General features: G+C 35.3%; 1 protein-coding gene across 3 annotated transcripts in view; it reads right to left on the minus strand.

Moving 5' to 3' along the window:
* dscamb (Down syndrome cell adhesion molecule b) overlaps positions 1-16,864 on the minus strand; it is a 158,705-nt gene that overhangs the window by 15,189 nt on the left and 126,652 nt on the right. For all 3 annotated transcript variants that reach the window (XM_051129523.1, XM_051129524.1, XM_051129522.1), the window contains 15 exons: positions 15,953-16,149; positions 12,741-12,837; positions 12,384-12,512; positions 11,858-12,025; positions 11,682-11,752; positions 9,244-9,484; positions 8,876-9,022; positions 6,978-7,133; positions 6,141-6,274; positions 3,865-4,018; positions 3,603-3,720; positions 3,186-3,349; positions 2,650-2,748; positions 2,212-2,400; positions 1,025-1,315 (listed from right to left, as the gene is read on the minus strand). In XM_051129523.1, coding sequence (XP_050985480.1) covers positions 1,025-1,315; positions 2,212-2,400; positions 2,650-2,748; positions 3,186-3,349; positions 3,603-3,720; positions 3,865-4,018; positions 6,141-6,274; positions 6,978-7,133; positions 8,876-9,022; positions 9,244-9,484; positions 11,682-11,752; positions 11,858-12,025; positions 12,384-12,512; positions 12,741-12,837; positions 15,953-16,149 — 2,355 coding nt within the window. The remainder of the gene's footprint in view (positions 1-1,024; positions 1,316-2,211; positions 2,401-2,649; positions 2,749-3,185; positions 3,350-3,602; positions 3,721-3,864; positions 4,019-6,140; positions 6,275-6,977; positions 7,134-8,875; positions 9,023-9,243; positions 9,485-11,681; positions 11,753-11,857; positions 12,026-12,383; positions 12,513-12,740; positions 12,838-15,952; positions 16,150-16,864) is intronic.

The following is a 16,864-nucleotide window of genomic DNA, read 5'->3' on the forward strand; positions in this document are numbered from 1 at the left end:
TAAGCCAGGCTATTCCCGAGCAAAAAGTGCTGGTTAGACAATTAGGTCTGATCAAGGAAGTCTTGCTGGTTAAAGGAGAACTCCACTTCCAGAACAACAATTTACAAATAATTTACTCACCCCCTTGTCATCCATGTTCATGTCTTTCTGTCTTCAGCTGTGAAGAAATTATGTTTTTTAAGGAAAGCATTTCAGGATTTTTCTTCATATAATGAACTTCATTGGTGCCCCGATTTTGAACTTCCAAAATGTAGTTTAAATGCAGCTTCAAATGGCTCTAAACGATCCCAGCTGAGGAAGAAGGGTCTTATCTAGCGAAACAATCTGTCATTTTTTTGGAAAATAAAAATTTGTATACTTTTTAAGCACAAAAGCTTGTGTAGCACAAGCTCTGCGATGCACGTTCACGACGCTACATACTATTGAATCACGTCGAAAAGTCACACGGAACGTAGGCGGAACTAGTGTTTACAAAGCGAACATGCAAAGACTAAGAAAGTCCAAGTAAGTCAAACACTGTTTACAGACAAAAAGGTACAACGATGTCGGACGATTCTGAAATTGTAGGAGAAAATAAGATGGAGTTTTTCGCCATACTCTACCTTTTTGAGACGGAGTACACAGACGATAAACTTAGACGTAGCGTAGTGTCGTGGACGGGCCAAATTTTATTTTTCGAAAAAAATGACCAATCATTTCACTAGGCTGGGATGATTTAGAGTCCTTTGAAGCTGCATTTAAACTGCATTTTGGAAGTTCAAAATCAGGGCACCATTATATGGAGAAAAATCCTGAAATGTTTTCCTCAAAAAACATAATTTCTTCATGACTGAAGACAGAAAGAGATGAACATCTTGGATGACAAGGGGGTGAGTAAATTATTTGTAAATTGTTGTTCTGGAAGTGGAGCTCTCCTTTAAGTCATGTAAGCAACAGCTTCCAAACACTGAATTGAGACAACACTGATTTTAACCCTGTGTGGTAATCCCTGTGGTAAATTTTGTGGTAAAGATGTAGTACTCACTGCCATCCATGTTTAGAGTGGCGAACAGAACCCTCTTCTCTGCTGTTCCTGCACTGTTGCCCACTCTCATCTGGAGCTCGTACCAGGTGGCCTCCTGTAGGTCGTAGAGAATGTGGTTCTTGGTGAGAGAATCTCGCTTCACCATCGTCCATTTGGTAGTGTCCACCGGTCGATATTCTAGTGTGAAGGAGTCGATCGGACAGCCGCCGTTGTTCCAGCCAATGAGGTTGAGCTCCACACGGGTCGAGTTGATACTTGAGAAAAGCTCATGATCTTTGGCGAACTGTGGCTCTGATAATGTGGAGAAGTGAGAAATAATGTAACTCTAAAGTTAAACTTTGATTGCAAATGATAATTAATAATTAAATCGATGCCTAAGTAGATATTTAGCAGGCAGTTTTATTTAAAGTGTCTCAGCAATCCAAGATTAACTATCCTATGAAACCAAAATACGCTGTAGGATATTGGTGTGTTGGAAATTGGCTTGATACACTCATTTACTATTCTATACATTACTGCACTAATATAGCCCACTTTGGACACCAAGTGTGCTGGAAGGACTGCATCTTTTGTGTATATTGCATTTGCTGCTATAGTAACCACTTGACAACTAGCTTGTATAAACTTAAATTAAACAATTTAACAGTCAAGTAAAAAGGAACTTACATCTGTATGGAAGCCATTTTTTGCAACCATCACATTATATTGGTGGTGCATTATGGGACTGAATGAGGGGACATGATAATGTCCACTATGTATTCCGACACACTACAAAATGTCTGTTGCCTCAAACAGTGCACTATATAAGGGCACAGGAGGTGATTTCAGATACAGCCCATATCTTTTAGCTTTAATAAACTTAAAACAGATAAGGTATTCACAAAAAAACAAACAAACAGAAAAGTATTGATGACATGCTCAGGATTGCATTTTTGTCTCTCCCCATTAATTAGCAAGTAACAAATCATGGCTTAATGGATTAATGCCAACCATTTTACACATATTCGTTATGTGTTTAAAAAATAGTGTTCTCAGATTCCCCTATGAAAATTAACCAAGTTTTATTGTAGTAAAAGTGCACCATGCTCAAGGGCATATTTGCTAATGGCCTGCTTTAAATCAGCATTAGGTTACAGTTCAGATAGGCTACCATTCAATTATCAGTCATGTGATCAGCGTATCCATACCTTTCCCATGGGTTTTAGCCTCAATGATTTCACTGATGCGTCCAGGACCAACCGCATTTTGTGCAGTCAGAGTAAATTTGTACCAAGTGCCGCACTTCAGATTCTCCAGACGGTAAGACCGCTCACTGGGGCTGATAGAGAAACTGCCCCACTCTTCACTGTTATCCTCAGAGTATTGTAGAATGTAGCCTGAACAGAGAACACCACTTTAAAATAAACCCTAAATGCCACATTTTATTCACTTTATGGAGTCTGTAAATTGATACAGAGCACCTACTATGCAAAGCTGACCTTCAAGTTTATTAAAATATTACAGTGTGTGAAATACATCTCGGTTTAAAGCATTTGACAGGTCTAGGTGGATAGTGTTTTATATTTGTCACACAGTGGAAAATAAGTGGATGAATATATGTAATATAAATATCAGTGCTGTTTAACCTCTGATGGAGCTTCCTCCATTGTCTCCAGGGATCCAGGACAGTGTGATGGAGGTGGTAGTTGTTTTGGTCACTGTGAGGCGTGGTTGGTCCGGGGGTACTGAAATATTTTGAGAGTAAAGGTGTAGTCACATTTACCACTGTTCTGAGAATTTTCATGGATAAAAATGAAACATGCAGAATTGCATCAGGTTCCAGTTGGCCACACAAATTCACAGTGTTTCCCAAAAGAAAGTGGCTTGGTTTGAAAGTGACTTATATGAGCTATGCTTCATGCTGTACATCGCTACACCGGTGACCTTTTTTGCTAATGAAATTTCAATAATGTGACATTCACTCTTTATTGGTTATGTCACACGTCTTCTTCCTCTTCTTTTAACAGATTTATCTTCATAAATCACACAAGGCACAAGCTGTGTCCTGCCAATTATTCAAACCAAAACAAAACAAAAAAATAAACAAAACAAAACAAAAAAAACAAAAAACGCTGTTTGGATCTACACAGAATATATTTTGATTATCTGATGCCACACGCACCTTGCACCTGAAGGTTTAGCATGATTTCATCCGAACCCCAGTTGTTGCTGGCAACACATCTGTAGTACCCAGAATCCTCTGCTTTGACAGTGCGAATAACAAAGCTGCCATTGCTGTGAGCGCTGCGACGACCATCGATTGAAACCGGAGCAGGTGTACCATTACTGTAGGAAAATATTATCAGTTTCATAGCAAGAATGATTTACAAATAATTAATTTATCATGTGTTTGCAGTTTCATGCAAACTTCCGGTTTTGTAAAAATACATTTAGAAAAACAGTTCTTTATTATTATATTATTTGACAAAATTTAGAAAATGACTATATTTTTTAATAAAATTACACATTTGTCTGGCCAAAACAGAGAAAGCAAAGTATTTTCTATATGTAAATGTAAAAAAAAAACAAAAAAACATACTTTCCCTTCAGCCACTTGATGGTTGGAGGAGGGTCTCCAACTGCTTTGCATGGAAGGACAATGTCCCTCATCCAGGGGGTGGTCACAGTACCACTGAACGTCAGGATTCGAGCAGGGGCTTAGAAAACAAACAATGGCATCACAGTTGCAGACTCACACAAACTGTTGTCATTTTGCTTCTGTTAAAGGTACAATATGGCTGCATCCCAATTCACATACTACCCACTAAGAGTATTTATTTATTTTTTTTATTCTTCAGTACCTTTAGCTTGGGGCTCTACGGTGATAATTTCACTGGCATTCCCACGACCTGCCGCAGTGACTGCCACAACCCAAATGCTGTACTGCCAGTTCTGGTTCAGGTTGGTCAAACGACGGAAATAAACATCAGGTGCAGCCTCAAACTCACTGATCACCTGTAATGATACCCAATGAAAAGATTTGATAAGAATAACAAAAAATTACATTCATTAGAAAAAAAAAAATCTTCCATTGTTTTTACATTTAGGGCAGGAGTGTCCTATTCTGCTCCTAGAGCGCAACTTTCCTGCAGACTTTAGCTCCATCAAACCTGTCTAGAAGTTTCTAGTGATCCTGAAGACCTTGATTAGTTGGTTCAGGTGTGTTTAATAAATACAGAAGGTAAACTCTGAGAGAAGTATTGTACACCCCTTATTTAGGCCATTCAGCTTATCCACAATGACTTATAAAAGGGCAAAATCTACTGTTTATGGCATACTGCAGAAGTGGACAACTCTGGTCCTTGACATCCACTTTCCTGTATAGTTTTGGTCAAATGCTATTCAAACACCCCTGAACAAGCTAATCAAGGTTTACAAAATTATAGGTTGTTTGCACATGACGTCATTGCTGTGGCGCGAAATGCAGCTGGAGGGCAGGAAGTGATTTTTCTCAATAGGATTCACCGGCAGAAACTAAAAATGCTTTTGCTGTTTATAAGGGGGGAAAGGCAAGAAATTGACTGAAAAGCACAGGAAAAAGTGGCTTGTAAACCTCTGTCTGTGGCCAGGAAGAGAGTCGGATAATGCTTGTGTGTGCAAGTGGTTAAGAAAAGATATAATATGTTAAGATATTAATAAAGAAATATATAAATAGATACAGGGTTAGACAGTAAGAATTCACTCAATGCTAAACACCACATATAGACACAATGTACGATATTATATTTGTAGTTTTAAGAGTGTCATTGATTATAACGGAACATTGTGAGATTGCAATAAGTTGAAATGAGTGACAGCTTTTTAGTGACTATATGGAAGCGCTATTTGCTCGCTTTCTATAATCAGTTCAGAATTTGAATAAAAGTTTCGCTTTACGTACTGCTAACAGGACCAATAGCCACAAACCCTGCACATGCAGCAATGTTTCAGGAGTGACTGAAAAAGCAGAACGGATGAGATGGAGGAAAACATGTACTGTAGTAGTTTAGACACTATTACAAGAGAAAATCACATATGTTGGATGTGATCCTTATGTTATGAAGAGGAGTGATTTTTCAGCTAAATTGAAATAGTTGCCTGCCGTCTAGGCGGTGAATATAAGCTAAACAACTAAGCCTGATTGCAAACAAACTATTTCAAAAGTGATTCTCACATTTATATGAAGGATGCAGGATATGTGTCACTCCTGAAACATTGCTGTGCAGCCCTGGTGAAAAAACAGCATATGCTGGTAGGTATGTTTTGATGCTGGTTTAAGCTGGTCCTTAGCTGGTTTATGCTTGTCCTTAGCTGGTCATGTTGCTGGTCAAGGACCAGCATAAACCAGCAAAGGACCACCTTAAACCAGCATCAAAACCTACCTACCAGCATATGCTGTTTTTTTCACCAGGGATGGTTTTTGGCTATTGGTCCTGTTAGGAGCATGTAAAGCGAAACATTTTTTCAACTTCTGAATTGATTATAGTCTAGAAAGTGAGCAAATAGCGTGTCCATATAGTCACTAAAAAGCTGTCACTCACTTCAATTTATCGCAATCTCACAAGGTTCCCTTGTAATCAACTGCAAATATAATATCTTATTTATATCGTGTCTACGTGTGGCATTTAGCATTTAGTGAATTCTCACTGTCTCTCCCTGTATCTATTTATATCTTTATATTATTATTATTCACACACACAAGCATTATCTGAATCTCCTCCTGACCGCATACGCAGGTTTACAAGGCACTTTTCCCTGTGTTTTTCAGTCAATTTCTTGCCTTTTCCTCCTTATGAACAGCAAATTTTTATACACGATACAAAATGAAATTTCTCATAGGCGTTTTGAGATTCTGCTAGGCAACAAGTCAGCTGCCTAGGTTTTTGGACGCAGTCTATTAGTAGAGAACATAAATGGATACGTCAGATAAGGGAAACATCCAAAGTGCTTATTGTTCGGGTGCCTCCAGCAACAGGTTGGCAAACAATGTCTTAAATCCCGAGAATAAATTCTAATAAAATTTTGTTTAGTAAATTTGAATAATTAAGTTTGGAGGTTCTTATGTGCAGAGTCACAAAAAGGCACAGATAAAGCTCACCGTGGGGTAAGGGTTGGAACAGAAGACGGTGTATTTCCGGATGATTCCATTCAGCTTGAGTGGAGGGAGCCAGGAAACAAACACCACCGAGCTTGTAGAAGCAGCTGCCTTAACTCCAGCCGGAGGACCAGGAACTGGTTTTAGCAGGAGAAATAACATGATTTATTGAGGAGAAACTCTAGAAAAGACACTTTATATGCTACAAAGGAAGTATTCTACAGTTTACTTCCTCCACTCCAATCACCCCTGTCCCATTGGATTGGTATTGTCATTGGGTTCAGATGTCTGTGCTATGAGCAAATAAGTAAACCTAAAAATGGCTAACGTAAAATGTTATCCCATTAGTCAGCTTGAAACTGCTTGATTTTATTTAGGATTGTCACTCCTGCTGATGGTTTTCATTTATTGATCAAGAATGGAAGATTGTTGACAAACTAACTACCGCGTATGAAAATTCTCTCCAATTCAGTCAAAGTAATAGCAAGAACACAAAGTAGAGAACTGTAATAGAATTAAATAGTATGCATTTAGAGAGTGACTTTAGTGTGGAAATGCGTATTTGTTTTTTATCATGGTATGCTGTGGAAGGCATTTGTCCACTTGCAGCTTAAGTAGGAAAAAAGTGTCATTTAAATGTAGTAGAAAAACCCTTTGGTGGGTATAGAATCACCAAGGATAACATGGTCAGCAGCGACTTGGGGCTGGTAAATGAAGCTTACTACTGAAAATTGCCTAGTGCGATATTGCCTTTTTATTGTTTCTGTAGATTGAACTGAGACAGAGTACTCCCAAATCTTTATATGAAAAAAATGCCAGTATGTTTAATCAGAGTCTCACCATCCTCTTTGGTGCGTGTGTAGATCTGCTCGCTACGGACTCCGTCTCCGGCTCGAGTGAAGGCCAGGACCTGGATGCTGTAGTTGGTATATTTCTCCAGCCGTTCCAACTCTAGTGAAGGTTTGGTGGTTGTGATGTTCCTGATCTCTCCCAGCTCTGCAACACACACACACACAAACTGTTAACTGATCTGAGGGGAAGCATCACAAATTATATCTTTAATAATAAAGCAAATGTTTTTCCTAGATTGAAATGCAAGTAAACGGAGAGCAAATGAAGACTCAAACTTACAATATATGACCTCATTCCAATTTTTTTTTTCTTAGGAACACCCATAATTTCACTTGTGTCACTTTTAGAATTTCAACAGTGTCTTAAAATGTGCTCAGATTTGCCAAGATACCAAAGTCTGTAATCAAACCTAAAAAAAATATATCTCTCAACTTCTTTAAAGACCAAATTTGGTTTGGTGCACCAAAAAATGGCTTTGTAAGTCACTTTAGATAAAAAGCATCTGCTAAATAACTGACTGTAAATCTTAATGTATCCATTTTGATCATTAAGTATTGTGTTTCTACTGTAGGTCTACTGCCTCTATTAATTTGCTTTCTGTCTCCTAAAGCAAAGCCACCATGCCCTCTAGTGGTCTGAGGCAGAGAGGTCCCAAATGCATCATTTTATAATCATGTTCATAAGTCATTAAACATAGTACAGTGTCTGAGAGGGCAGTATTTCATGTACATTAAAAGATGCACATATCTCATACATCTATCAATAATACAAAAAAACTCTTGGTGTCCTTTAGATACATTGTAAAAAATAAAATAAAATAAAATATATATATATATATATATATATATATATATATATTTTTTTTTTTACAATTGTTAAAGTACATGCAAAAATTTGATGTTTGATAAATATTTTAAAGTATACTGATATACTGTTAAGCATTATATCATTGGTAATTTTGCCACAAAGTTGTTATTATTTATTTATTTATTATTTATTATAAATTATTACCCAAGAAGTGCAACAAAACATCTTGAAATTCATTATAGTCCTACACTACTGGTCAAAAAACGAATAGTGGGTGGGACAGTGTGTACTATAATAATGTATTATTAGCCCCGAGATAATTCATGTCAGTGAACAAATACATACACAAATACATATACATTAAGCATTAATTATTTGTATTACCAAACAGTCTAGTGGTAGAATTTTCATCAGGTGTGTTAGAGGTTTTGGGTTCTAATCCACCCTCACATTTTTTCTCCTTATTAAAACCAAATATGTCCATACACATGTTGGTGTGTATTTTATTTTGTTTTTTAACAGGAATGAATAGATAGTCTCTGCAACATCAAGCGATAGATTGAAGAGTTCGCAGGTGAACACTGAGCACGAGCCACATTGAGAACGTTCTGTCACTAATAACATCGCAATGAACATTTAGCATGATTTCAGAAACAACAGATTCCAGCGCCAAATTGCATCTTATTTAACAGAAACAAACGTTTCATCAGCATTAGTACGTCAGTGCCGCAAAATGTAAAAAAAGTGGTGGTGACACGTCCTAACTGTCCCAACCATAAATTACGCCTATGGTTCTATTTTACTATATGTTAAAATATAATTTATTCCTGTGATAAAAAAGCTGAATTTTCAGCATAATTACTTCAATATTTAGTATCACATCATCCTACTAGATGGCTGTCACACCCTGGAACTGAAACCCAGGCCTCTGTAACTTAAAAAAAATGAAAATATCTATAAATCCCTTTGTCTACAAATTAGGAATAAGGAACTGGGGGGTTGACATCTGTGTGCTAATAATTATGCATAAATGTAAGAAATTCTCAGCAGAAACTGAGAAGGTCATAACCCTGCCTGACCTCCATCAGGTAGGTTGGCCCAGTAGATGACACGATATCCAAGCAGCATGCCGTTGAGCGCTTCTTTGGGCAGAGCAGACCAGGACAGGGAGATGGTCTCGGGAGTTGTGGCTGTTGTCACAACGTTCTCAGGTGGGCGACTGGGCACTGTGAGGGAAAACAGGACAGGTGGTGTTAGTTAATATATTTATCATGTAATCTCAAAATATGTATGTGCATTACTATTTTCTACACATAGATTTGGAAGCTAATAAGTGAGAGTAATTCATTAATTCATTCAAAGTAAGTGCTGCCACCAAACAAGGTATGTAAATGCATTAAGAAAACAACACTAATACTACAAAGGTGAGAAGCACAATGTGACTAACCATCCTCTAGAGTGGTGATGGTGATTTCCTCTGAGGTGGGACCCATGCCTGCACGATTGGCTGCTTGCACCCGCACCTCATACTGTGTGTACTTCTTCAGGTTATCCAGAGTGAGGGTTTCAATATCCCCTGTGGTGTCTACATTGATGGTGTTGTATTGTGGGCTGCCCCCGGTTCCAAACTCCCGATAACACACTTGGTAGCTTCGGATCAAACCATTCTGCAAGTGTTTGAGGGGGGGCTGGGAAGATAAAATAGAAAAGATACTGTAACATCAGAAAGGCAGATTCTCTGAAAAAACATACTGTATCTGCATTCCAATTTGGAAAAGTAAGTAATTCTCTAGTGATGGGAATGTACATACACTGGGATATGTACAAAGTCTACAACAGTGCTGGCACCTACAGCCAGGTCATAAAATTGATATCACAGACAGCTTAGCTGAATTTAACATCTAAGCGTTAACATCTAGAAAAGTTTATTACCTTAAACTTAAACTTTTTTTTTTTTTTAGATTTATTTAAACTGCTGTGGCAGTGTCAATAGCACATCACCTCACCATTTTTCTACACTATTTTCATTCACCAACAGAACATATCAGTAGAGAATGTTAGAAACTTAAACTCATACTAAATGAAAGATATATGATATTTAGGCAAAATAAAGGTCATTGCACAGTAAAAGTGATTGACACAATGTGAGGTCGTATTTAATTTTTTAACGTGCCAAAATTTCAAAATAATACAGTCATTGTTGAAACAAATAAAGACAAACAAACAAAAAAAAAAAAAAACCACGCACACCTGTGGATCATTCAGGTAACAACACAGTATTATGAATCAAGTGCATGTAAACTTTTAAATGGGGTCATTTTTTATAAATTTAACAATTATTTTCTCTTGTGGACTACATGTAAATGTTTTTTTTAATGTGAAATATCTCATTCAGGTCAGTACTAAATAAAAAAATAACATTTTATATGATATCTCGTATTTTGATAAAATAATTAACATTTTGCAGATTCTGCAAGGTGTATGTACATTTCTGACTGCAACTGTAGCAGAAAGGAACTATTTCCTTGGAGCAAACATTTTAATTATGTTGATTAGATTGGGAAATTAGTTAGATCAATCACTTTGAATTGACAATTTAACTACTACAGATCTCTATAACAATAGAGAAACCCTAGCACTCATTTTTGCTTTGCAATTCTTTGAAGTTTATCTGGGGTCCGCTGCTTCTCCTGTGACCATTTTTACCAGTCACAACCCTTTAGTTTTTGTTGTTACAATCTGTTATGTTTGGTTATTTTGATGTTGTTATCTTTCACCAGATTCTGACTGGTTAATCTCTGCCACTTTTCGAGGATCTGTTGCTGTCTATGCTGACGCCTCCCCTCTGGAACTATAAAAAGCAACGTTGCATCCATTTTTGGCAGGGGTTTTGTTTGTGTTTGTATGTTCCTCCTGGGATTTTGTTACAATATGGATTTTTCATTTGTAACCTGTTACACTGTTAGCTGAATTGAATCTATTCTTTGCCTTGCCCCTCATGTTTAGTTTTGGTGATCTGAGTTGAGCGTGGTGTACGTGTCCATGCACTTTATTCACCTTGCTCTTCACCATGCTCTTCATTGACACACATCTCACTTCACATAGTATCTTCCTTGTGTAGTTCATTGGTTTAGTACTGTTGCCACCCGATGTAAGTTTTGGTTTGTTTAGTTAGTGCAGTCAAAGAAGGGTGTGTTGGTTGGTAGCATGCCGAAGGTGTTATTTTGCCTTTTTTTTTTTTTAAATGCTAGTTTAGATTTAAAACCTTTAGTTTGAGAAGTTTTGTTTTATTTGGTAATTTGTTTTGGCAACACTCGTGCTCACTTCATTATTTCCTTTGGTGAGTTTATTTGTACTTCTACTTCAAAGTTTATTTTCCTTTTGGTTTATTCTAAATCTTTTAAAAACTGTTCCTTGTTATTGGTTGGGGTTAAAGCAAATAAATGTCTTTTTTCTGCTTGAACTTGTGGAGTTTGTGTTCTCCTCTATTCGTCCACTGTCTAACCTGCACTAGGCTAATTTGTTTAGGATGAATGTTACATTCACTTAATATCCCTAGACAAACCGACAAGGTTTTAGTACGTAACACAATGTTACAGATCAAATGATACATAGGCTTTAACAAAATATGACCTTCACATTTCAGCTTTTAGACCCTCCATAATGCTGCCTTAATATACCTCCATTGTCACCTCCATTATTTATTTAGTTATTTATCTGTTTGTCTATTAATTTATTATTTTTTTTAATGGACAATTTTCTGTGATAATCTACATTAAGTCACTACTGTTGATATAGCTTAAACACAAAATATTCCTCAAAAATGTAGCATGATTTATCCAGCTCATATTCCAATTTTGCATAGTAGAACTACATCATTAGTACCTTCCATGTAACTTTGATGCTTTGGGATGAGATTGCTTCCAGCTGCACATCTTGAGGAGCGCCATCAGGTGCTGGATTGATCACATACAGGAAAGACAGAGCAAATAATGGACTGAGCCACTAGGTGGCGACAAAGATAATAAAATGTCATTATTTTCAGTTGTAGGAATACTCACGAGCTTCATCTGTGGTGATGGTCAGCTCATTGCTTGGTCTGCTTTCGCCAATCTGGTTTTTTGCAAACATGCGGATGTTGTAGGTGGAAGCAGGGTGGAGTTCAATGATGGTGGCCTGATTCAGCTGAGGGGAGACGTCTTTGGTCATTTGAGATGAGGCCCATGAAGCTTGAAGAAATACAGAGGAATACAGAGTGACAATGCTATAAAACACAAGATGCTATGTTACAGTCATTTCATCTATCTATTTATCTATCTATCTATCTATCTATCTATCTATCTATCTATCTAATTTATTTTCATAGAACAGATTGTTCCAGTCCAAGACAGTCCAAGATTCTGAGAGGTCAATAGATACCAGCTTCTAGCCGTGCTGAAATACATAATATATATGACTGCATAACAACACCTATATATTAGTATCATCAACAATTCTTGTCTTTAAGACAATAGATTGAAAACAACAACAAAAAACTGTAAGAACCACAGACTAAAAATAAAAATAGACTGAAAAAAAAACCCTTACATGATTTGTTTTTATAGTTGATGTCATATCCTGTAATAGGGCTGTTTCCATCAAAGCCCATTGTCCAGCGAAGTGCGATGGTTCGGTCCTTTACCTCTCTAATCTCAACCTCGGGAGGGTCAGGACGATCTATTGATTAGACAATAAATAGCATACTTTATCATAAAAAATAATAATAATTATAATAATACATGAAATATGTATAAAAAAATATATGTCATATATTGTTACTTTTTAATATATACTTATATTATAATCTATTTTTAATATAAATTTAATATAAAATTATTTAATGTAAAAGCAACATTTGTGCAATCATAAATTCAAATTAAAACAAGAACAAAGCAGAAATTTTACCTTGTACAATCAACTGAATGATTCCTTTATCTTCACCATAAGAGTTGATAGCAATGCAAGAGAAAAAGCCAGAGTCTTCTCTGACGGTATGTAAGATCTGTGAAGACATTGTACATTAAATGTACAAAATATGATAATTTGACTAGTACATAAAGGCATTTTGGTGTTGCTAAACAGTGCTATATATGAATATACTGTATATATGAGTTTTGCTGTTTGCATTCTATTCATTCATGGATAATATTAATATAATTTTATCATTTCATCTGGATGTTTATGAGCATGTTATGGTCTTTTGAATTCGTATAATCATTTGAATGATTATACTTACTAGTGTACAAATGACTCCAGTAATACCCTCAGCCAACATTGTAAAACGTTTTGCACAAACACTAACAAAAAGCAATATCTTTATTCATTAACAATATTTAAGAGTGGAGAAAAATAACAATAAAATACAGTCATAATACTTCTCATGGCTTTCCTCAGAATGGGCAACACAAACACACACTGAAGCGTCTATGAAGACATGTTTCATATTATGCTCAGATAAAGTAAATGTGGCACAAGCATAAACATCCACCTGCATGCTATTCCAACCATAGTACACCACATTATGTGCTTGATTTCTCATGAAATTGATGAAAGAAAAAAAAATGGAGTGATCTTTTGTGCAACTTTAAACAAGATAGTCGTACAGATCTGCAAACCTTTACAATAACACTTATTGGAACCGTCAAGTGCCTTTAAGTGTTTGCAGAGCCTCTTTATATTACAAGGTAAATTTGTCTTCCAGGGTCATTTAATTTTTACAGAAGGTCCCCCAAAATGATTTGCTGATTTATTTATTCATTTTTTTTTCTGAGTAATTCCGAGTATTGAACAGTAAACCTTTAAGTGTCAGCTTTGTAAACATATGTTTATTATGTATCTAGTCAGAAAGACTCATGAGCTGCAACCTTTTAATTTTGGGTATGTCATGTATGTCCCCATGTCAAACTGGGAGGTGCTTAAGAAGGGGTTAAAATATATTGTCATTTTTAAATAATTAACATTAATTGACTATGTTATGAAGTTCTGTAGTTATATTAGCTCATTTTCCTGGTAGCCCACAGTGAGTGTGACTTGGTTTATGTTTGCTATACTGTACGTGGCTTGACTATGTTTAAAACACTATAATACTACTACACTGTACAATGATTTTTCAGAGTTGGAAATAAATATTATTAGAGTACATTTTATAAGAAAAAGCTAGTTCAGTTTTTCTACTTCTAAACTTCATATTTAATTTCACATATTACTTGCAGCATCATTGTAATTATTTGTGAAATTTACTAACAGCTTCTGAGTAAATATTGTTTCAAAGTAGTGTTGTCACGATACCAAAATTTAGATACGATACCTGACTAAAATATCACAATACTACCACTGAACTGATACTATGAAAAAACAGAACAGGAAAAGTAATTGAATAATACATGATCCAAATGGAGATCATAGTTAAGATCATAGTAAAATAAAGCATTTCTCCCCCCTTTAAAAAAAAAAAATAATAAAATAGTAATGATCACATGCAAGTGCCACTACACAGGAGTCAGCTGTAAGAACAGATACTGATCCTACATGTATATAGAGATCTTTGCTATATTTATAAGTTAGCTTAAATGATAAAGCCAAAACTTATTTCATGATATAGTACATTTTTTTCACAACAACAGTTTATATCATGACATAGTCATTTTTTTGTTGTTGTTATTTTACCTTTTTTAATAATAAGAACCCAGACGCAAATAATAAACTAAAGGACAATTATAACAAAAGAAAGACACAAACGAAATAAAGAGGTCCCTATGAAATCTGTTTTATTTTTTCCTAAATTCCATTTTAATTTTTCTAGACTCTATTTTAATGGTTACATAAAAAAATATTTATCAAAAAGCCTGTCTAATTAATTTAAATCATAAAATTTGCAAAATTTAACAGCAATTCAAATTCAGTTTTGTTTCGTGAATCTCTGTTTTCCATTCATTTTCTGGATTTTGTTTTAATCGTTTCATTACATTTTAATAATCCAAAGCATGTCTAATGAATTTATAAAGGATAATTAGACTTGATAAAGAATTAATTTAAAAAAAAAAATTCTGTAAATATTACTCAAACATTGTTTTAATAATATTTTTATTAGTAGTAGTAGTATATACTGTATTTACATTAAGTAACATATTAATATATTTCTGACTGTCAAGTTAAACCGAACTTTTATTTTGAGGGGTTTGACGGGTCTTCATTATATGATATTTTTCTGAGGCGGCAGAGGCTGAAAACACCACAAGTGTCATGGGTATGTGTGTAGTAAACAAAACTGCGCGTCTGCGCCATTCACTAACACAGACACCCAAAAATACGTCTCTTATTAAAACGCATTCTTAAAGTACCGGTACTAGTAAAATGCGGAATCGTACTGTTTTTAAAAGCAGGGTATCGCGATACTTTTTAAGTACTGGTATATCGTGCAACACTATGTAAGTAAATCCTACAAGTTTTATTTTATTTTATTTTTTTTTTCATTTTGTACCTGCACATGGACAGTAAAAGGATTTTTAGCTGAAACATTCATTGCCTTAAAATGTGTAATGTGTATGTAACAGAGTATTCTGTGCTAGGTACTATATACCACAATGCAATGCGCTTGACATGACGTTCCATTTTTGGTATTATGAATTAACTGTTTGTAATATCAATCTGGATATAAAGTCACTTTTTTAAGCCAATTAACAGCCAATTAACTGTTAAAAATAAGCGTAATGGATGCTACTTTTTGAATTAAAGAATATATACAGTATTACATATACAACATTACACAAATTGCACATTATTTATGTTTGCAGTAAGCAGAAATTTTGAACAATGTGACATATTGAGAGCACATTTTGCATCCAATCAGTGCCTGATGAATAAAATCACATCTTGCTGTGTATTTTTTGTCTTATTGAATACAACTTGCAAATCTGTCACATTACCATAGTATAAATGAGATGTAAGCACGTTTCATGTTGATAATAGAGACAAATATAAGTTTGTGCAAACGGTGGATGATTTTTGACAGGAAATGATGTTGGCCACTGACAGCTCAGTCCAGGGCAACTCCGAATATGTGTCTTGGAAATGAGGCGTATGATTGCATTCTCAGTGTAGATGGTGTCTTTGCTCACCTGCAGGGTGGATATGACCTCATCTCCCACTTCCTTTACGGTAACCACATAGCGGCTCATGTCTGGGTTGATGATATGAGATTCCTTCTCCCAGCGAACCTTGATGGGCTTTTCACCGTGAGCAGTGCAGCTCATCTCAGTCATGTGACCCTGTTCTGCTCGTGTGGTGTTGGGGTAAGATGTGATCATGGCAGGAACTGAACAGAAGCACAAACAGAGAAAAATACAGAGTGATGTTATATGGATGAAATAATATTTACCATTAGTGACGAACCACTATGCTATGCTTTCACATGCTCAGCACAGAAATACATCCATTATAAAACATTATTCTCATCAATCAATCAATCAATCAATCAATCAATCAATCAATCAATCAATCAATTCCATTTGCTAATATTAGTTATTGTATTAACTAACATAAACAATGAACTATACATTTATAACAGTATTTATTAATCTTTGTTAATGTTAGTTAATGAAAATAGTCATTCATTGTTAGTTCACGTTAATTCCCTGTACATTAACTAATGTTAACAGGCACAACTTCTGGTTTTAATAATGCATTAGTAAATGTGGAAATTAACATTAACTAAGAATAAAGTGTTAAAGTGTTACAAATTTATAAAAAAAAATGTATATAAAAATATGCATTATCATAAATCACTATTGCTAGATCTAAATAAGTAAATATGTGACACTGAGCATGCAAAATCCTTTGTATAAAATGTTTTCTTGCTTCCACTGAATCACAAAATATTCTCTTTGGAACATTTTCAAATCATGGTGGGAAAATATAGATCATCATGTTTAGCAAAAACTTGTGTAGTCCAGGTTATTCAAGCAAAATGGGAATCATTATACTTTATAATGAAATAAGTATTAAATAATATAAAAAAAAAGAAAAAAAAA

The sequence above is a fragment of the Labeo rohita genome, chromosome 15 (genome assembly GCF_022985175.1).
Source record: "Labeo rohita strain BAU-BD-2019 chromosome 15, IGBB_LRoh.1.0, whole genome shotgun sequence".
NCBI classification, from domain to species: domain Eukaryota; kingdom Metazoa; phylum Chordata; class Actinopteri; order Cypriniformes; family Cyprinidae; genus Labeo; species Labeo rohita.